Raw genomic sequence first — 22,180 nt, 5'->3', positions numbered from 1 at the left:
TTTCTCTTTTGGTTCCTTATCTTTGCAAATATAAATGCAAATAAAATAGATTTGTAAAACTCAGTTCCGTGTGGCAAATGCAGGCAAGCAGTTAAAAAGCTCTTGAGTTTAGGACAGTTCATGTTCTCCATTATGCTGTGATTTAAATATACCAAGTTTCCATAGGCAGCTCCAGACATTGCTGTGATAAAGTGTATTTTAGGGACTCTTTTTAGCAAAGGGATATGACCACAGAGGATGGAGGTCCATTTTCTCATTGTACTCGAGTTTTATATTGAGCAAGATATTAAATTCTTACGTTGTAAATTGTATTAAAATATTTTTTTTTATTTTTTACATAGTAATATATATTATATTGGAATACTCAGGACTCCTGTGTTGTGAGAAAGATTTTCTAGTAATACAAACATAATGTTTATCTGGTATTAATGTTGGAATTGAGTATTCAAGTTTTTTCAACTGTTACTGGAATAGAGCAACTGAAAACATATTAAAAAAATCCGTGAACTGAGATTTTAAGCTTCTTAAGATCAGGCTGTTAGTTTTTCCATACAATGTACACAATGGCAGTTGGTTTTTGGATGGACTGTTGTTGAATAATACATGAACGTAAATGGAGATTGTATGGAATCAGTTGGATAATTTTGAGGAATGCTTTAAGTACACTAAAGAGCTTGAATAGCAGTTAATGGTGCTTCAACTTTATTACTGTTTATTATAGTTGGCAGTGCAGTTGTAATTTTTTTCCTGCATTGAGTTCTCTAGTTTCCTATAGAACAGCAATAAAAAAGCTTGCAAATAATAACAGTCAGATGCACTGTATCCTGTGGCAGCAAAATAGTTTTGCATTAAATTGGCAGTCTAAGTGTGTTCATTATTGGGCAGCTCCAGAAGATCAGCCAGTGCAGGAAGGGCCAAAGCAGATGTCAGCTCTACAAGCAAACAGGCTTTGCATGCTCTTGTGATAACCCAAAGTGGAGCTACACAGGACACCTCCGGAGTTGGGCCAGCGAGCTCTTTGTTCAGCCTCTGCCCGACCTTCCCTGCTCCTGTCTATTCTCCCACCCCCTATCAAGACCAATATGATTTTAGTTACCTGTTTTGAGAACTGCTGAAATAAGCAGAAATGTTTCTGCCATCTAGAAAACAAGTTAGAGATACAATGAATAAATGTATGTAGCTTTACTGCTTGGTCGGTTCTGAGATTTTGCTGGGAACTTGGGCGCTTTATTCCGTTTAAACAACAGGAAGAGCAGTGACCAGAAGGTGATTTAAATATCTAGTTGTTCTTGTTCACAGCTCCCATGATTTAAAAATGTTTCCCATGCCCATTACAATTACTTTTATCATCTTTAGAGCTAGAAGTTTGCTACTAGCAATCTCAGGCTGAGAAGCAAATGGAGGAACACATCGTTCTCTGAAACTCCAGTGGGGAGAAAAAAATCTGAACTGCCTCATACAGAAGTGTCGCTTTCTTTGCTGCAACAAAGTCAGGGCAGTGAATGGAATTGATTCAGCAGAGGGCTTGTCTAAAACTTGCTTTGCAGAGTTTTCTATTGGTGTTGTCACGCGTGTTCACAAAGATTCTTGAATCTCAGGTTTTAAGTTTTATTAGTAATCCTGCTCATCTGCTGAATTGTGCTAACAGTTTGCTTTGTAATTTTAACTCTGCCCTGAGTAGTATGCTCTGGTCTTTTTATAGTAATAGCCAATAATTATAACAGATTTGTTTGCTAGGTTGGCTATCGGTAAGAATATCTGAAGAACTCTGGGGTATTTTACAGTTTTCTGCTTTTTGTGTGATTTGTAAAGCATGAGTTACACACATTTTGTGTATCGGGAATGTGTTGTCAGCTATCTCTAGTGGCCTGTGCAGCATTAGATGCAGTTTTTTTATTGCTTCCAGCATATTAAAACACTTGTTGCTGAAAAAATACCTTTTGGCTCTGTATGTTTACTTCTTTGCAGGGTGACTACCGGGATTGAGAGCATGAGGAAATACTGACCTAAATATTGAGAGATTCCTCTTTAGCTGAAAGACATTCTGCAGGACCTGCCTTCAGGTGCCTTTGTTCATCTGACCGTGCCTTATTGTTTATATTTCTCCCATTCTTTCTTTCAGCTGTCGGACAAGCAACAGAAAGAGTTTGATCGTAACATCCAGCACATCTCCAACTCTTCCGCGACCACATTCCCCTCTTCACGGACACGCAGGTAACTCCCTAGGACTGCTTTATCCAGGAATCATTAAGACCAATGTCGGTCTTCATCGTAGTGAGTTTGACCATATCAATACTCTACATCAAAATATGCTTTTTGCAACTTAATCTGACTATAGTTTTTCACCTTTTCTAACTTCTAAGAGGGTCCCTATAGTTTTAAAACAAATGTTTTATGTCCTTATCTGCACTTTGTAGTTTACTACCATATCCATCCTCCACCCTTTCTGCGGAATTCAGTCATCTTACGTCCTGCAAAAGAATCTGTGATAGAGAATGAAGTCAAACAAAATTAAAGAAAAATATTTAAGTAAATATCTTGTTTTGAGTCTCCTAGCATGGTTAATTTGTGCCAGTGATTTAAATGCGGTTATGAGAAGAAACATCCTGCTTGTTTCTGTAAACCTCCAGCAGCCTGCCGGCTGCCCAGTGTGCCATCTTATGGTCTCTCTACCTGCTACCTAGGGCAACGTGAACTGTTTAGGATTCCTTTTTTATGTTACTGCCAGTTCTACCATGGCAGCAACTGGGAAATCCTCATTTCAGAGCAAATGGGCAACTGCTTTTTAGTCATCAAGGTGCAGTGTGTGGAGGTGTTCTTTCTATAGAAAAAGAAGGAATGACTGTTCAGCCTACAGTAACTATGGATTTTCAGAAAGGGTCATGCATGCAGATTCAACAGCTTGCCTGAACAGCATGTTCCCTTGATGTTTTTATTGCTGACAGAGGTAGGTGATGTGTGACTACATTGTTTTCAATATTTCAAAATGCCAGAGAAGATGGTTGGGCTTCAGGTATGGCCCTAATGGGCACCAGTCAGTAGCATGCAACAGATTGAGCATTTGTGGCACATCATCCACAGTGGAGCCTGTTCGGAAGCACATCACTGTTGCATGTAAGGCAAGTAACTGTTGTTTTCATTATAATCAGACTTTCCTCCTCCTACATGGCAGCATGTTCTGTAAATACTTTCTGGAGATTGAACCTAAGGAAATGCTGAGAAAGAACAGCAAATTGACAGTAGCTTAGCTAGAAGGAGCCATCTGCTTCTGTTTGCAGAGCATTGCATCTTGAGCGGTGACATCCAACCTGTTGAAAGGAAAAAGATGACCAAAGTTATTGTTCAGAGATGCTCATAAAATACTTACCTTCCCTAAGTTTTCATAAAACTTTGTCATATTTGTTTGGGATGCTATAAAGCCCAGTCATGGAAGGCTGGGAAGTTTCTTTAATGACATTGTTTTATTAAAATGGCCTGTGATTTTCAAATTAAATGTTAAGAAAATAATAAAAGTAGTATATTAAAACCACTTTCTTTTTGCTTCAGCATCTCAGATAAAATACAGGGCCAAAAATGTGCATAGGTCAATTCCTTTTCACTTCAGACTCCCTTGGCTCTGTTGTTTGTGATTACGATAGTGATAGCTTTGCAAAATTTGGTTTCAACAAGGCATTTTTCCTGGTAGAGATTCTCCACTTACTTACCTTGTGCTCTTTACTTTGTCCTTAGAGTTGATGTATGTGTTGGATTTAACAAATTCTAAATTAGCTGTACAAGCCTTTAACTAAAATGATCGAGAAAGATGCTCCTCAGAATATGGAAGTGTCCTTGCTTGGCAGATTGATCACGTCAACATCTTGTTACATTGCTAGAAAACAAATGCAGAAGTGTTCACAATGGAAACATTTGTATTTTGTTTTGATTTGCTTTTCTCCTCTGTCTATTTAAAAATGAAAAATTGCTCGTAGTGGTTTTGATGCTGTCTCAGGCTTTACAAGCTTATCTTTTATTAGAAGTATGTGACCATCTTCTAGAAACTAGAGTAACTAATCAGTGGTATGCCATCTTTGTTCAGCAGTAATTGTCAAATATATCCATTTTTTTGTTCTAATGTTGCATACAGGATTTAAGACTATTAATTAAAAGGATATCCTTTGTGACCTCCAAGAATAGCCAGTAGAGCATAAGAAGATAAATTACTTGTAATTTCAGTTCTCTACCAGTACTATATTTAGGAGTCTTCCCTGGGAAAAATAATTTATTCAAGAGACAGAAGTAGATGAAATTTAGAGTAGAGTCACAAATATTTTCTCAAGAAATATCATATATGAGATGTGAATTTGAGAACAGGCTGTGATATTTGTTTAGTATTTGAACAGAATCTATCAATCTGTTTGTTCAGGAACATACACTGATAAGTTACTAAGAAATGCTGGAGCCTCTCCCTGGCCTCTTTTGTCTTGAACGTGCTCTTCTTAATGCCTATTCTGAACCTCTCTTATGAATCAAAGGAACAGCAAGCATGCAGAGAAATCAGGGCAGCTTTCTAAAATGTTTCTGTTCAGAAACCACTCTAAAACCAAGTCCTGTATGGCACTAGCCTCAGGAGTTATTCTCCTGTATGTAATGTAAAAGTCAGTGGGTGAGATATAGCATAGTTGGCTGTCCATCAGGCAAACCTGCCTGCTAATGAACACTGATCCAGGCAGATACATTTACTATCTGAAACAGCATCCAGATAAGAGGCCAGGCTTATATTCTTTATATATTAATATTACATTAATTTTAAAATTATCTATATTAATGAAACTGTATCATTAATTAATAAATTATTTGTATTAAGATTATATTAATTTTATATCCTTGAAAATTTAGAGGAAAAGTAATACTTACGAGAGCTCAACATTTGTGGTGAAAGTACATCCAAACAGTTCTAACTCTGCTCTGAAATCACTTCTGATTCCAGAATGCTTAATGTATTTGAAGTGTGCCAATTCAGTTTTCAAACTGTATGAAATAATGTTTCCAAAATGAGCTGGGACCTTGGTATAGAAAGCTACAGCTTGTTAACTTCATGGGAAAGTCACTCTGCTTGTCTAGTCACCCAAACTTGGATTGAAGTGACCAGTTTTAGGAGTGCAGGTTTGAAAATTCTCCTTTTATTCTAAATTATTTTACCTTCAAAATCAGAAGGAAAAAAAGGTATGCACATATGTTCCTTACATTTTTTTTGTATTTGTTTGAATCAATTTTTTTAAAATCTGAAAATTACAGAGAAGGTGTGGACAGTGCACTTATTGTAGCATACCCATCATGAAGCTGATTACTGAGTTACCATTAGATGATATTTTAAAGTGAAAAGCTTAAAATCAATCAAATAAGGAACATCATCTTTATAATTTAGTAGGAAAGAGATATATTCTTACAGCTGAATGATTGAAGTACAGCTCTCCACAGCTGTAGGGTAGGCGGGTTGCTTTCTGGCTTCCAGTGGAGACGCTTGTCGCTGCTGGGACCTTTGTCCTGCTCCTGTCTGTAATGGCAGGTGGAGGGAGCTACTCGCAGGGAGCACTGTGGTACTAAATTAAATTATTCTGCTCTTCTGCTGCAAGTTCAGTTCCACCTGCTGGCAGAAAAATGGCTATTACTAAGGCCTCTATTTATTTATTATTTTTAGAGTGGGCAGAGCATGTAACATATCGTTCTAGATCCTGCCCTGGTTATCAAAGCTGCAGTTCATCAACGTTTCACACGTGCAATCCTTGGGTGATGTGAGAACTATATATGAGACAGGTGGTACACAGTGTGCTTAAACTTTTTTTGGTCATTTTAAGATTTGTGTGTGCTGGAAGACAGCTAATTCTGTAGCATGCAGTAAAACCTTTAGCTGCTTTTGTTAATATTCAGCAAATAATTTTAGTATATCCTACGTAGAAGACCACAACTACTTTGTTGTGTTTATTTTTGCAAATCTCAGAAGCAGGTTTTATGAAATGGTTCTAGTGTAAGTTTTTGGACTCATTCCCTATCTGATGAATGTCACGTCTGTAGATAATAGCTGGGACTTTCACCTATCTATTGCCCATAAGGTCCAGTTTTGTACTTTGAGGGTAGCAGCTGTACAGATGCTTTGGCTGCATCCTTCTTCCTGTGTCCAGAAAATGTAAAGGTTCATGCCTGAATTATTAACGTTCATGTAACTGTGTTGATTTACCTAATGGGTAATCATTCTGTGTAACAGCCTCCCTTGAGACAGAGTTTTTTCAGGTTCAGTGGTAGCCAACCATAACCCTTGAGCAACAGGGGAATTTACCTTTGCTAACAAAATAGATAGAGTTTCGATCAGCCTTGGTGGACAAGACTATTGCACTAAGGCTTCTCTTATTAAAATTCCTTCAACTATAGCAGATGCAGCAGTATTGGGAAATTTTAGGGAAAGTAGTAATTCCCCTTCTCCCTGTTGTTGTTTTAAAAGCTTCACCCAGACTTGAATTGAGTAGAAAAACTAATTGCCTTTCATTTTAAAACTAGAAACAACTCACAGGGGAGCCAATTAAAATTCCAGTGTCTGGAAGGAAATATGCCATAGAAATCCAAAAAAGTAGTTGCTTAAAAATTAGTAGTATCTCTGTACCAGATTGTGCAGGCTCAGAAGAATTTGAACACCCACATACTTAATTTCAAAATTGAAAAACTGTCATTACCCAATTTGCTCAGTTATTCTGAAATCCTATTTTGATCATAATCTAGAAAGTTTACAAAAGATTGATAAAGATATAAAAAGGCAGTGACAGTTCATTGTTTGTTTATAACAGCATTGGGCAATGGGCTTTTTGTTAAAAAATATCATCTTGACACAGTAGGGTTTGTCAGCAGTAAAGCTTGAAAAATGGGAAGGCAAAAACCAAGGTTCCCACCAAAACTGGCAGCCTTTCTTGCTTTGTTAGATGATCTACATAACCAGGGAAAGGCCTCACTTCTGCTGCATTTCCTCCTGACCTAAAATGCTCCTTCAGCTTTCTGTTAACAAGCAGATAGCAACCCTAACCCTAGCTGTGTGCTGCTTGACCTGGACATGTGTGTTTATGCACTACTGAGTTCACTTTGTGGCTCTCATAGCATTCTTGTCTCTCGCAAGCTTGCAGTGCCCTCTAGACTGTCAAACCAGCCTTCTCTTAATTCAAAAGCAGTATAATGTCTCTGTTTTTCCACTGTGACTATAAGAATTAAAATAGGTGTAAGCTTAATAAAAGAAGAACCAAAAATAATCTATTTATTGATTTCTGATTACTCTCTCCCCTTCCCACTTGGGATGTACTAGGAATGGATTAAATGGTATCCAGTTTTGGGTGAAGACCTGCATGCATTGTGTTATATTACACTGTGAACTAGCTGTTAGTTCTTAACTAACAATATAAAAGAAAACCAAGCCAAAGGAAAACAAACCTGTTGCTCAAACGCTTTGCTTTTAATTTAGTTTGCTTCTGGTGAAGCAGATTGTGAAGTGGTCTGGAATTCACTTACCTCTCCAGTTCTCTCATCACCCCTAAACACATGTTAGATCAGCCTGGGGGCTGCTTTAATCTCAACCAGCTGCTCTTTCTCCCCTTGTAGACTTGTAGACCAGATGGAGTTTGCTGGCCTGTACTGCACTGTGGCCATCCTCGTATCCCAGACAGCATCAGCTTGTTCTCCCTCTCCTCCTCCCTACCTGCCAGGCATGCTTGCCAGGTGTGCACACACCTTGCTTAGAAGATGTTGTGGAGAGATGCTGCTGCAGTTTTTTGTGAACCATTTGCATAGCCTAAGTGTGAGTCAGTGTTGCCTTTGACTGAGCACGGTGCTTATATTCTGTTTCTGCTCAGCATATCGGTTAAGGTGTATGAACAGCTTTTGTTGAAATTAATACAATTTAATGATAAGCTTCAGTACAGTGCTGGATGGGACCGTAACTTCACAAACAGTGCTGGCTTGGGGGGTGAGCTGGGCACCTAGTACTTCTCCCGAAACAGAGACAACTTCTTTGGAGATTACTCATCATTGATGTTTGACTTTTCAACATGACTTTTAAAATAAATCCATTTTATATTGGATCTAAATTTTAAAACATTTCTGATGACCACAGTTATGTACTTTGCAGTGCATTGCTTGACCTGTATCTATTTGGTTTTCCTGCTCTTATTTTAATGTTATTTTATTGTCTGTGCACAAAGAAATTGCTATTGGCCTGTGTTTACTATGTATAGTTTCTCTTTTGTGCTTGTATTAAGGATCTGAAAGAGCAAACCACTTAAGAATATGCCCAATAGAAAGCTCACTTGCTGACATGAAGCTTCTAATACATCCATAATTTTCAAAGGTTTCTGCAGTTAGTCTGTAAATGAGTCTGGCTTTCAGAAAGGCTTTCTATGAAATGGTTGCTTTTTACTTTGAAATAAAATACATTGCAATATACCACTTACCAACCATATGCTTACACATCATATGACAAAGCCCAGAGACAGTATTCTTGTGCCAAGTGAAAATGAAGTGTTATTTTTCTCTCACTGTATAAATTCACTGGAACTTTCATTTTCATGGTAGAAATATTATTTCAGAGAAGTGGTAGTTAGGGTGAATGCTGATACGTTACAGCCTGATCATCTAATATGTGTGTAGTCCTTTTATTATGTGCAGTTCCTTTGGTATGTCTTTTTTTTTTTTTTTTTTCTCAGCGAATTGTGCACTTGGCCTTGATGTATGTACATTGTGAAGAAATACTTTCTTACTATTTATTATTCCTAAAACTGTCATCAATGTAATTTCTAACTCAGGTTTTTCACTGAGAAGCGTTAGGAAAAGCTTGTATATAGAAATTATTGCAAAATATTAAGAGACTACATTGTGTGATATATTACTTATCTGAAAGTAAGAAAGAAAATTTACACCTTAAATTATTTTAAAAGGAGGGAAAATACTGATACATCTGTATCAGAACATTTCTTTAGCAAACTCATGCTGAAACAATCAAAGCCTCAAAGCTCCATATTTTCAGTTATTTGTGACTACAACTTGCATTTGAAAGTCTTTCTGCACAGTGAAAACTTACTCTACTTGCAAACACGAATGAAATGGTTTTAGGTGTTGGGTTTTTTTTCCCTACTTTCTCAAACAGGTAGCAGCCCTTTGGACAGTCCCAGGAACTTCTCTCCAAATGCACCTGCTCATTTTTCCTTTGTTCCTGCCCGAAGGTAAGGCAGGATCTATTCTCTTTGCACTGGCAAGCAAGTAGTCTATAGACTTTTATTTAGAAATGGCCTACAGGTTAGAAGGTTTTTGATTGTGTGTTACTTTCTCTGATGTATTTTACTTCACTTCACTTCCATCTTGACAGCACTCAAAGTATTACAAGTGTTTCAGACCTAGAAGAAGATAAAGTGAATTCAGTAGTCAATACTGCCTAGTGAGGAGACAGTGTTCTCCCAGAAGAATGACATATAGGGCATGTGCTATAACAAATGATTTAGTCATAATGACATTAAAACCAGTTATGATTTGGATAATCGTATCTTAGTTGTAGTCCTAGGTGCTCTTCTCGCTGAATAACTGATGTTTTCTAAGTGTACTGATCTTCCTTGTTATGTCTGCACAAAGAATTTAACATACCTAAAATTAGGTATGCACAATTGTGTGTTCATTCACTGCCTTCTGGTGGCAGCTTTTTAGTTTTCCCTACTGTCTGTGAAGAGTACATTAATGCCCTAATGAGGAAAATAGCTGATAACTGAAATTGCAAGTCTACAAGAACTTCTAGAAGAGCAGCAGCATTGAGAGGCCTGAATGTGAAGCTGTCATCTGTCCTGCAGAGAATGTTAGGCAAATGCTGGTCATGCCATATATCAAACTGGTGGAAAGAAATCTGATACTATAGTGATGAATTTAGTGGAAGGAATAGGACAGAAAGAATAAAGACAGCTGGAAGAAGCAGACAAATGGTATATTGAATATCATATTCCAGCAGGTAGGCAGAAATGGATAATGATGCAGAAAGTTAAATTTTGTGGAGAAATAAAGAACAGGAAAAAAAGATATCCCAAGCAGGGTTCAGGCATGGTAGCAGGATTATTAGATTCAAGCATGGGGAAGATATTTTGGATTTGCTAAACTCTGCCTCGGCTGAAAAGAAACCCTGTCTGTGTTAAAATGATCTGAGAATGGGAAACGTGTGATCATCCTGAGAGGAAGTGCGTCTTCCGAGAATGACAGATCTAGCTTGAGGACTAGTTAGAAAAAGGATAGGTCTCAAGACTTCAAAGAAGAGTAAAGGGTTAGGATTTGATGAAATATGGTACACTCTTTACCTGAATGGCAGGTAAATCCTGGAGTGTTTCTCCATTAAGGTGATTTGCTAGAAGACCTGGTGTCCTTGAATGCTGTTTGAAGTAGACTTTGGTTTTCAGGTCTTATGTAAGAAAAAACTTTATAAATAGCGTGTGAAATGTGACAGAGTGGATATGTATTTTCCAGTTGCCTTGGAGGAAAATGTTTGAATTGTTTTACCAGCACGTAAAACAATTCAAACAGACTTGTGGCATCCACCTTTATTTTTAAAGATGTATCTGAGCCTGATCTGGGTGTATTCAATACATTCTGTTGAAGTCAAATGAATTTTTACCAGTTTTCACAGTATCTGGAGTTCTGGACTCTGGAATGCAGGGAGGAAAGTTGCAGCTGAAACCATTGTCAAAGCTTAACATAATTTTTCATCATGTTTTAAGTTGAAGTTTCAGTATCATTGCTTCTCAAGTTCCAAGCAGAAAATAAGTGTTTAAATAATAAAACTCCCTTTTCAAAAAGTGCGCTTTCATATTTTTCCCCTTTTTTAAATCTAACTTTTAAAGAAATGGATGAATAAAGGTTAAATCTGTCCTGTCAAATACCATGGTCCATTTTGCAGTGCGCGTGTTGCTCTCTATACTTCTGTTGTTGAAAAGAACACTTAAGTACAGCTTGTTTTAGAAAACTTGTTTCTGTTTTCTACTTGCATTGCAACCTGAATAGCTTTGACAGCAATACCAATACATATTTATTAGATTATCACATAGTGGTATCAGAATAACTTCTATACAATGGTATTAAGTAATTGGAAGTGTGGTACTCTGTTCTGTACCCTTTTGATTGGCATTGCATGGGTCTTAAGAGATGGTTCTTACCTGATATGCTCCTGCTGTCATCACAGAAAAGATTTGTTGGGGATTTTCTCCCTTCTATATTTAGTGTAATTTCTTAATTTATTATCTTGTTTGGACATCCATTGTGATTTCTGTTCTTTCATTATAGCCCTGTGATGAGTTGATTCTTGGGACAGAATAGGACGCGCATTTGGAGAACTCATTTTATTGTAAAGCAAATTTCACTGCAACATACTGCAAGACTGTCCTTAGTTTTACTAGTGATTAATCATAAATCCCTTGCTAGACACCCCTTCCATGATTGTGTCATAGCCACAAAATTAGCATGTTCAGGGATCCTCCTGTTTGAATAAGAAAATGCGTGATTAATTCTGTCCATATTCACTAAAACTGATCTTAGTGGAATACCAGTAACAGGAGATGAGTTTTTTCAGAAATCACATGTGTATCTTTTACTTCTCCCTCTCTCATTATCATTGTACAATTTCTTCCATACAGCCATGGACACAGAGCAGACAGGTAACGTGTATCGTACTGCCGTTGTTTGTGTATGTATGTGTATGACCTATGCTTATGTGCAGCTGAGCCTGTGTCCCTAACAAGTTCATGCTGTTGTAATAACCCCATTTAGGCATTCAGCTTCTGTTCTTTGGTAATCAAAACAGGAAATCTTTACGTTTTGCCTTTAAATGATAAACAGGTAGTGCTCTGGAGAAGATGTGTTGTTCTTCTGGCGCCTTCTTATTTTGAATTTAATATACTGTTCATTGAATAGCATTTAGTTGCCATAAAAATACATTTTATGCCATAAAAATTAAAATGTCATTTTAAAGGCAAAATTTGTTGTTCGCATGTTTTTATTGTGCTAGCAAAGGGTCTATAATAAATAAAAGACCTAAAAATTTATTTCCAAGTATCTTTTCCTGAAGCAATATTGCATGAGCTCTCTCTAAAAATATGTTTATTAACAAAACACTGAAGTAAATTTTGAATGTTTTGCATAATGAAGGAGGAATTTCCTTTGAAAGTCTCATTCCCATTGCCTTTTATTTGGCAGATTTCTGCTCCTGTCCCACCTCTGCTAGAATAGAGCTCATATACATTGTCCTGACTGCTTAGCACATTGCTTGCCTAGATTGCATCAGCAGAAAATAGCCCATGCATGAAGAGGTATCTTGTAATTATCTAATTAAGACAGACATTTTTTGTTAACTTTGTCAAAATGAAAATTCAGGAGTAATTTTAATACACAATTTAGGCAACTCGGTAAAAAAGGTATTAGGCTTTCCTATTGTGAAAAATGAGTGACCGGGGCATTCCTGTCTACCGTGTGAGAAGTCAGGAACCTGCTGTCTTGCTTTGGGACTGAGGGTTCAAACCGAGGTTGAAGACGGACCTAAATATTTCCCTAGCACACCTGTATGTTACAAGAAGCTGAATGAAAATAATTGAAGTTTGGTGTTCAGTCACTGACCGCATCGTGCAGCGAATTTGTAATGCTGACATTTGTTGTTTTTCTCAGGGTTAAGAAAGGAATTTAATTTACCTTGGAATTTTTTTGAGATTGTTCTTTTACATGTAATTGTCTTGCCAAAGAAAATGTCACCTGTGGCAAAATGGGGTTTAGCCATAACATCCGCATGCAATAGAAATCTGCATTATAGCTCGATTAAAATAATAATAATTAAAAAAAAAAATGCATGAAGCATGAGCTGTCTTAGAAAACTCTCTTGACATAATATTCTTCCGGTGATGTTTATATAAATAAACAGTGGGTTTATTTCACTCTTGTTCTAAGATAGATGTCAGAGAGGAGTGGTGTGTATCAGTGCCTGAAAATAAAAGGAACTAGATCTGGAAAAAACATCAACAGGCATTTGTGTCTGGGTGTGCAGTGAGCTTTCTTCTGAAGATGAGGCTTCACGGCTGTGGATAGTGAGATGAGAAATATTACTGTGAAAATGATAACAGTTGAGTTTTTTATAAGCACTAAGCACTATTTGGGGCCTGTATCAAACATCCTATTTTATAATGCGCTTGCATTGATGTACATGTACCCAACCCCCCCCCCCCAAATCTTTCCAAAGTAAGTTAGAACAATGAACTGTTCTAATTCAGCTTTACTTTATGACCAGTTACTGATAATCTGCTGTAATAAAACAAACAAACAAGTGGAGACTGATGTGAGGAAGAGACTTGCTAACATCCATCCAAACATACAACAAGACACGTTATAGGACACCACAAAATGTGTGTGAGACTGAAATGAAAGCAGAGGCAGAAAAAGCGCTGAAACTGAGCTGAATATAGTTGAGTGTTCATCTTCACTGAGGCGGGTTTTGCGGGGAGAATCATGTTTCAAGGAGAGCAATACTGATTCTTCTTGAAGCAGTTGCATAGTTCCTCAGTTCCTCAGTTTTGATGTTGGTAAAACAAGACCTTTTCTGCAGTATCTTGAGGATGTTTTGGCTATTTTCTCTAAGGGTCATGTTTCTTTGGCTATGATAGGGAAATAGCTACTAATATTATATTGACTGGAGGAGAAAGAGACCCTAGGTGGAATTTCCATGATTTCTATCTCCTCTGTACTTTGAGTGGACCTCTTGGCTCTGTTCAGATCTGCTGTAGTGGATGTAATTCTCCAGCTGTGTCGGGCGATGTGCTAGGCAGTATGCCTTCTGACTAGGTAAACAAACAAGTCTGCTTTCAGTTGATTCTTGATCTAATATAGGTTTCTTTTCCCCCCTCAGTTTGAAACTTTATTTGGAATACAAGGAACTGCTTCAGTAATAATCTTAGGCATGACTGTCTTTTTCACAGAAGTTTGAAATGTGCTGTTTTCATTTGTCTGTTTTAGAAACTCCAATTTTTGCACAACCGGTAATATTTACAAAGCAGCTACTTAAAGTAAATGGGCATCAGATTCCTGCATTATCTTTTCCAAGGTCACTTACTTTTGCTTTTAAAACTTACCCTAGCTGCGTTTTCACAAAGGTAATTGTAAATGGTATACCTGATTTATCTGAATAAGTTAAGACTTTAGTAAAAATGTGAGGTTGAGAGAATTGAGGGAGGAAAATGCTTATTTACCCCAACTATTAGCCACAATATATCCCTGACAGTAATTTCCCTTGCTGCTTTTCCCCAGAACGGATGGACGCCGCTGGTCCTTGGCTTCCCTTCCTTCATCTGGATATGGAACAAATACTCCCAGTTCAACAGTTTCAGTAAGTGGCACAGACTTTTTCAAGCAATTCAGTTTGTACAAACACACCCTAACAAATCAGCTTCTGAGTCTTTACTAGAATATCTGATCTTTCTTCATTTTTTGCTAACATTTAATATACTAATTATTTCAATAATTATTTTAATTATTGGTTCTGCTGCTTTTTCCTCCATTTCCCAGCTCCTCTCATCTTGCACTTTGCCCTTAGCATTGGTGAAATTCCAGTGTAGCACTTGGCTCGACTGATCAATTGAGAGGCACAATATGTCAGAAGTGGCAGGACCCTGAGATACTGCATAATTACTAGCCAGCTCTCAGGTTTTTTATAACTGGGAAATGAAGTTCTTGTCTGCTTTCAAGCTCTTAGTATGAAAACCACTGCTAACAGGCTAGCAGAAAGATAAACTGATAATGCACGTCTTTTACTCAACTCCAATAATTTGAACCTCCTAATAAAGCTTTTCAGTTCTTAACACGTCATTAAAAGGCTGACTACAGTTTGCTTGAGTTCTGTGCTTTCAAAAACTAGTTTGTCATTAATACCAGTAAGGTAGCAGCACCGTGTTAACCCTTATAACTCTCAGAAACTACATTCAATGAATATTATTACTCTTTAGTTTATGCAAACTAGATGTTGCAGTTATCCACATAACGACCTTGCAAAGCCAAGCATAGAAAAATTAGGAATATTAAGGCTACCGGTACAGACTAAATGTAACACACTTCTGTCTGTGTGTTACGGTGTCATCAACTGTGTGGTCACATATCACTGCCTCTTGCCAGAATAATTCTACTGATCATCTTGTTTTATATATACTATTTAGAATATGTTCCTAATAAGTGTAATATCTGCATTAATTAGGACTCAGTACTCCAGGTTATGCAATTCTTACACTGACTGCAGTACCATTGTTTGCCTTGTGAGCTGTTCTATTAAGTTCATCCATAAACTTTATAGTACCTCTCAAACACAAATTTATCATCACAGTTCCTTAGGAGGTGAGTGTTAAATTCAGTCTGTATAACAAGAGAAGAAATTGGGGTCAAAAGTTTCCTTTTAGTATAAATTGATATGATTAAAATTTGATTTTGCAATGTTAAGCTCATCTCTATAGCTTTGCAAGTTCAGCTGAAGTCCCGCAGACTCTGGTTTGCACAATTTCCACAATTTGTTATTTTTCTGTCCTTCAAGACAGTTGTGTTTTTGTTGGTTTGGTTTTGGTTTTTTTTTTTTTTTTTGGTCTCTTTAGAAGGCAGGTGACTTGATTTCAGTCTCCCATGGGAGAAGTCCATGTGTGTGTGTACAGATATATGGGCAGGAGCACAGAAAAATGCGGGAAAAGATTTTATTATCAACATGAAGAAGATGCCCCTGGTTTCACTGCCAAGCAATATTATATACTTAAGCATCTGAGAGCAGCTGTTAAAAAGGAGCTCTGCTTTTGCCTTTTGTTGTGGTTTAGCTCAAGTCAGCAACCAAGCCCCACACAGCCGTTCGCCCACTCTTCTGTGGTCGGATGGGGGAGAGAATCGGAAGAGTAAAAATGACAGAACTCTTGGGTTGAGGTAAAGACAGTTTAATAGGCAACGCAAAAGCCATGGGTGCAAGAAAAGCAGAACAAGGAATTCATTCACTCCTTCCCATGGGCAGGCGGGTATTCAGCCATCTCCAGGAAAGCAGGGCTCCATCATGCATAAAAATTACTTGGGAAAACAAACGCCATCACTCTGAACGTGTCCCCCTTCACCAGCTTTATATGCCGAGCATGATGTCATATGATGTGGAACATCCCTTGGGTCAGTTGGGGGCAGCTGTCCTGGCTGTGTTCCCTCCCAGCTTCTTGTGCACCCCCAGCCACTCGCTGGTGGGGTGGGGCAAGAAGCCGAAAAGGCCTTGATGCTGTGTAAGCCCTGCTCAGCAGTAATTGAAACATCCCTGTATCAACACTGTTTCCAGCGCGAATCCAAAACACAGCCCCATACTAGGTACTGTGAAGAAAATTAACTCTATCCCAGCCAAAACCAGGACACTTTTACAGTCTTATGTTAAATCTTTATGGGCATAAGCCATGGCTAGGTCCTCTCTGGGTGCAAGCTGTGAGAGCATGGAGCCAAGTATAGTTACTTTTTGTATGGATGATATACAAATAGTTTGATCATTGGTTGTCATTGTAAGAACTTCCAAGATGCCCGTGAAGATGACACCTTTGGAGACCAAACTGCCCGCAATGTGTAAGTCCTTACCTGCAGGTGTGATCATTAGTTTTTCAAGAGTTTATAGTTTGACCAGCCTTTGGGTAGATGCCCATGGAGAGAGCAAATCTAACAAGAAAAAAATATGTTGGAATTATCAGTTCTTGCTTTGAAATAGGGACATTAAAGCTACTTTTATAAAGTTTTCAGCTTTCTGACATGGGAAAGAAGCATATTTGTCTCTTGTCATGTTCCCAGGAACAGCTAGATCATTTTGATTGAGATTTTTCCAGAAAAAAATCCCAACCAAACAGCAAATCTGAGATAGACATGTCACATAGAAAGCATGAGTTCAAATGGCGTAAGTATTATAAGGTTGTAAGCACCAGAGAAAACAAGGCAGTATAATGAGAAACATGAAGTGATAGTCATATGTATATCTGAATTCACCTTCCTGCAGGAAATAGATTAAAACCTGTAATTTTAAGACACTTTTTTTTTTTCCAAAATGGTGGAGTCTCTTATCTCTTGTCCTTTTACTGGTTCAGTGTTACAATCTCAGAAATACATTTAAATGGGCTTTTAGCAAGTAGTGGTCCAATTCTTGGAGCAGTTAAACTTAATACTGCATTTCTAAGCCAATCCTACTGACTACTTGTCTATGACAATGCTGTTGTTATAGTATTTCATAGATTAGAATTAATTCTAATTGATCGGAATAACACCTCTGAAGTCGATAAGCAGTATTATTCCTGTGTAGACTTCAAAACTGGAGTAAAAAGTAGACAAGGGAACTGTCAAAAGGGCTCAATGAATTAATGCTGTAGATGCAAATTTAACAGAATTTTGGGCTTGCATTTGGTGTGATCAGTCCTCTAGATCACATTTCTTTTTAAAGCAAGATAGAAGGAAGCCAGTAGACCTTCTTTGTGCTGTATGTATCAGTAGGAAATGAAATATCAAGCAGACTGTCAGTTCAGATTCTGTTGGCCTGAGTTTCTGTATGGCAGCTAGAGCTGACCTGCATCACTGTGGTTGTAAATCAGCTGCTCTACCAACCAACCAACTGAACAAACCAAGACATTTACCTGTTATTCTAAGATCAGTGGAAACCTGTATGTTCTGCTTTACTTTTTGCTTCCAAATGATGGATGACACCTTTAAAAAAAATGCACATTTACCCTTTTCATACCAATCACGAAGACCAGATACGTCTCATCAGACAAACATTGAAAAAGCGGTAGAAGACCTTCTTTCAAGTTAGGTGAATATAGAACAGTCAGTTGAATGGGCCAATATATGATTATTTTTAAACATCTGCTCTGCTATTCATTTTCTAGATGCAGAGTTAATATATAAGCTACTATAGTATTAGCTTGAATTTGTTAACTGGAAAAGAGTTGACTAATTCAGTGTCTATAATTAAGACACCAGGGGGAGGTTTGTATTACTCTGATTTTAAATATTTAATATAGTGATGTGGTTACTTAAAAATCAGCACTTCACAACTGTTTCACTTTGCTTTCTCACTTTTTCATTGGAAGGTTTTATGCCTTAAGACTGCTAGAGAAGCCCTTGGCAGAGGAAACTCTATTTCTCATCATGGTCTTTATCATCAGGACTCTCTAATTAATCTCTGGAATTACAAACTTTGTGATCTGATTGCTTTTAAGGAGAGAAAGTGGAAGGAGGATTTTTTTAGGTTGTACATGAGTTGACTGGTGCTGCTTCCCTGGTGATTTTGCTGTTGGGAAACAAAGTTTTTTGTGCTTTTTCTAGAATATCAGTTTTGATTTTTTCCCCCTAACTCTAGTAACTCTGCACTAATCTTCCCTAATGTGGTAGTTTTAGTTTAATTTTTTTTTAATAAGACATGTATTTGTAATGCCAGAACTTGAGTACCTGCTGATGCAGGTTTGTAAGACACTGTCTTTAGTAATTCCTGCTCTGTTGCAGGATTCGTGTTGTTCGTCACGAACGGGATGTCAGCTGACACGTACCTTTTCTTTGAAAAGTGTTGCTGTTTTTTCATAGGCAGGTACTTCTTCCTGCTCCTTGTATTGTGTGAGACACAAAGAAAGGCATTAAAGAAAGCTCTGAAAGTCAAACAGGGCTTGCAGAGTTTTGTACTATAGGGGAGCACCTTCCCCATATTTGGTATAAGCAGTGTACACAGCAGAGTAGCTGTGGGTGAAGGGGCTATCAAGTACCCAGACTCTCTGTCTTGGCTTCAGTGTGGATTAGACCAGTATAAACTGATACACCATCTGGATTATCATCACTGTGTGGACACTGTGCTGGAGATGACTTTCCAGTGTGATCCTGGCACCCAGACCTGCCTGAAGGAAAACATTGGAAGCGGTGGCTTCCTCTTCCAGCCATGCTTGGGGAGTTTGTGCATGTCCCAAGGCTTTCAAGGGGGTTCTTTTCTGTAAATACCTCTGTGCAGTGCAGGGAGAGTGGATCTGGGGTCTGGAGCCAATTATATTTTTATCAAAGAAGATGATCTTTAGATTTATAAGTTCTCACATTCAGATCTCCATTTCAGTCTTGGGTAGAGTTCTCTAAGATGACTATACTAGGATCTGCAACAATCTGCTTAGTTTTAATTCTGTTCAATTGTAGCTGTTAACTTCTTGACAAATTTGGATGTACCTGTTTATTTCAGAGTATTTGCTCTTTACTATTAACATTACAAACATGCAGGACTCAGTGAAAAGCCTTGTCAGCATTTGGCTTTCATTGCTTGGTCATACTTTTAGCTTTCTTTTCCAAAAGACATCAACAGCAAATATGTCTTGAAAAGCATGCTAGGTGAGTTAAAGCTTTGGTCATACATGTTATATCATGTATAATTCCCTCCTACCAATACTTCTGGTACTAAGATGCAGTGCGTTCCAGTTTGAGTGAGGGTCATTGTAGCAAAAGGAGAAGTTTTTCCACTGGAACAGTGTACGTAATTAATTTCATCAGATCAATAAGGAGCCTTGGAACTTAGATTAGGATGATGATTTTAGTAAGGCCCACTGGTGTTATTCAGTGCTACTCTGGTTATTCAGCACTTCTCCCCACCACCTTTGTTTTTAAAGAGGATTCTTAATTTGTCCTTACAAAATATATTTTCTAACTTTTGTAAAATGGAAAGGGGTATTGAAAAATCACACAAGAAGAAATGCATTTGTTAGTGGAACTACAGCTTTTTCCCATGGAACATCCAACATTTTACATTATAACACTTCCTACAAATACTTGTTTTAATCTGAAGAAGTTTCTTGAGGTTCAAGAATTAACACAGTTTCATGTCTATCATTATCACAGGATGTGTGTCATATAAATGCATCAACTTAATTAAAAATAAGCTGTTTATAACAAGAAACTCTGCTTAACTTACAACTCTGCAAAGTCAGCTACTTTCATTTTACCGTTGCCTACTTGGTTACAGAAGAAACTGATGGGTAAAGGAAGGGAGAAATAAAATCCTGATTATTCACAATAGCAATTTCCAATGAGAGCCAATAATCAGCAAACACTCTCACGTCTACACAGCTCCATAGCATTCTGCATGCCAGTGAAACTCCTGAGCTAAGAGAGCATGAGGGAAAAGGAAAGAAAGTTGCTCACCACTCCAGGAACCTCCTTGTCCTTTCCAGAGTATCACTGGTACTCGAGTACCTTCCGGTCTTTCTCCTGATAGTAAATTTACCTGCATGATCAGATGTAATAGTTCCAGAATTGGATGCAATGGTTCCCTAGCCTTCCCCCAAAGTTTTCCTGATCTCATCAGCTCTGTCATTGTACGTAAGGGTTGGCTTACCCTAACGAGAACAATAAAAAGAGGCTCCTGGTCTGATAAGTAGCTTTCTTTTCCGCTGGAGTGTGCAGTGTCTGGCAGAATCCGTTCCTCTTCCATTCATTAGCTGACCCCTATGCATGCGTTTAGTGCATTTCTTTTCTGTATTTTTTTCTGTACTCAGTCATCATGCTCATCTCAGGAGAAGCTGCACCAGCTGCCCTTTCAGCCCACGGCAGATGAACTTCATTTCCTGACAAAGCATTTCAGTACTGAGAGCATCACTGATGAGGAAGGGCGACATTCTCCAGCCTTGAGGCCTCGATCTCGCAGTCTCAGGTGAGCTTCAGGTGTTTGAGTGTTTAAGATGTTGGACACATGTATCGCATTTCTGTGTGTGTTTTCAGATCCAAGAATAGTCATTTGTAGTTTTTTCGTTACATGTTTTTTATTTCTTTTAATCAACATTTAACCCACCTCACCTAATCAGAAAGGATTTTAAATTTAAAAAAAAAAAAATTTGATGCTGAGGTTTTGGATTGCAAAATGGTTAGCATAGTCTGCTTTTGTATCTTCACAATAATGCTATGAAAACATGATCCACAAGTGTCCTGGACTAAATCTATAGGATGTAGATTTCCTCTAGTGAAGTTTATTTCCAGAATTTTGCTGCATTAATGTAAGGAAGTGGTTACATTCACTGTTAATAACTTTTCCAGCAGTGCTTCTGAAGGGTATGAAAACTAGAGTAGATTAACTCAAAACCTTAAACTGAATTGCACCCAAGAGCAATTTTGTTAATAGTGGTGAAAACATTTCTCCTGCATTAGCAGCTGAATACTTTTTACTGTTGCTTCAGAGAACTGGTTGTCCAAAGGTAGCTATTCAGGGGTTAGTTCCTTGTGCAGTTAATTTTTCAATACTTAAAACCAGAAGCAACTAGAAGTTCATTTTTCACAGCATTACAGAATGACTGAGGTTGGAAAGGACCTCTGGAGGTCATCTTGTTCTACTTGAGCAGATTGCCCAGGACCATGTCCGGACAGCTTCTGAAAGTCTCCAAGGGTGGAGATTCCACAAACTCTCTGAGCAATCTTCCTTGCAGGTCTCGTAACAATTATGTGGAATAAATTCACAAACATTTTGTATCGTGGCAAAAGCCTTAAGTTTTGCTATGCATTTAGTGCTGCACCAAGTGAATGAAAGTCTAGAGATGCATCTTGTGAAAGTCTAGATGCACCATCTCATGAAAGAAAAAGCAGGGGTCAAGGAGGTGAAGTCTCCCTTCTGCTTCTCATCTGAGGGTGTCAGAGGTGGATTATCACCTTTGAATTAATGGGCAAGATTCAGAAACTCTGCCAGCTGGAAATAGTGAATCAGTGTGCCCAGCTCAGGACCTAGGCCAGGGTTTGTAAAGGAAGTAAGTTAAACAGTCCATGGTAACAACAAAATCCATGGTGAGTATTGTGTCATGGCAGAGCTGGCATTTCATGATTATTTGTAATTATTTGTATGTTCTAAACAGTGCAGGCTGCATGGTAATTGCATATGGATCTACTAAGTGTAGTTACACAGTAATCTACAGGAGCAGGTAAGTACTATGGGTAGTACCACACTTAGCCTGTGATCTCTGCAAATTGCCATGTAGTAAATGACTAGTTACATGATTTGTACTAAGTCTCTTTGAACAATAGTCCTACTTCAGTACTCTTGCTGTCACTCTTAACGCTATCATTGAGTAGTGTAACTGTAGTAGTACTAATTCTTTATAGATGTGCCAGCTACTGTAGGTAGACAACA

At 37.9% G+C, this 22,180-nt stretch overlaps 1 protein-coding gene across 10 annotated transcripts in view; it reads left to right on the top strand.

The window, feature by feature from the left end:
- MAST2 (microtubule associated serine/threonine kinase 2) overlaps positions 1–22,180 on the top strand; it is a 199,728-nt gene that overhangs the window by 126,834 nt on the left and 50,714 nt on the right. For 7 of the 10 annotated variants that reach the window (XM_064455191.1, XM_064455187.1, XM_064455189.1 and 4 more), the window contains 5 exons: positions 2,123–2,214; positions 9,155–9,230; positions 11,670–11,690; positions 14,320–14,398; positions 20,565–20,719. In XM_064455191.1, the coding sequence (XP_064311261.1) occupies positions 2,123–2,214; positions 9,155–9,230; positions 11,670–11,690; positions 14,320–14,398; positions 20,565–20,719 (423 nt within the window). The remainder of the gene's footprint in view (positions 1–2,122; positions 2,215–9,154; positions 9,231–11,669; positions 11,691–14,319; positions 14,399–20,564; positions 20,720–22,180) is intronic. The other 3 variants (XM_064455190.1, XM_064455196.1, XM_064455188.1) reach the window with 2 other exon arrangements.

Source organism: Phalacrocorax carbo, chromosome 6 (genome assembly GCF_963921805.1).
Source record: "Phalacrocorax carbo chromosome 6, bPhaCar2.1, whole genome shotgun sequence".
Lineage (NCBI taxonomy): Eukaryota > Metazoa > Chordata > Aves > Suliformes > Phalacrocoracidae > Phalacrocorax > Phalacrocorax carbo.
The sequence above is the reverse complement of the archived record's forward strand: the minus strand, read 5'-3'. Positions and strand labels throughout refer to the sequence as shown.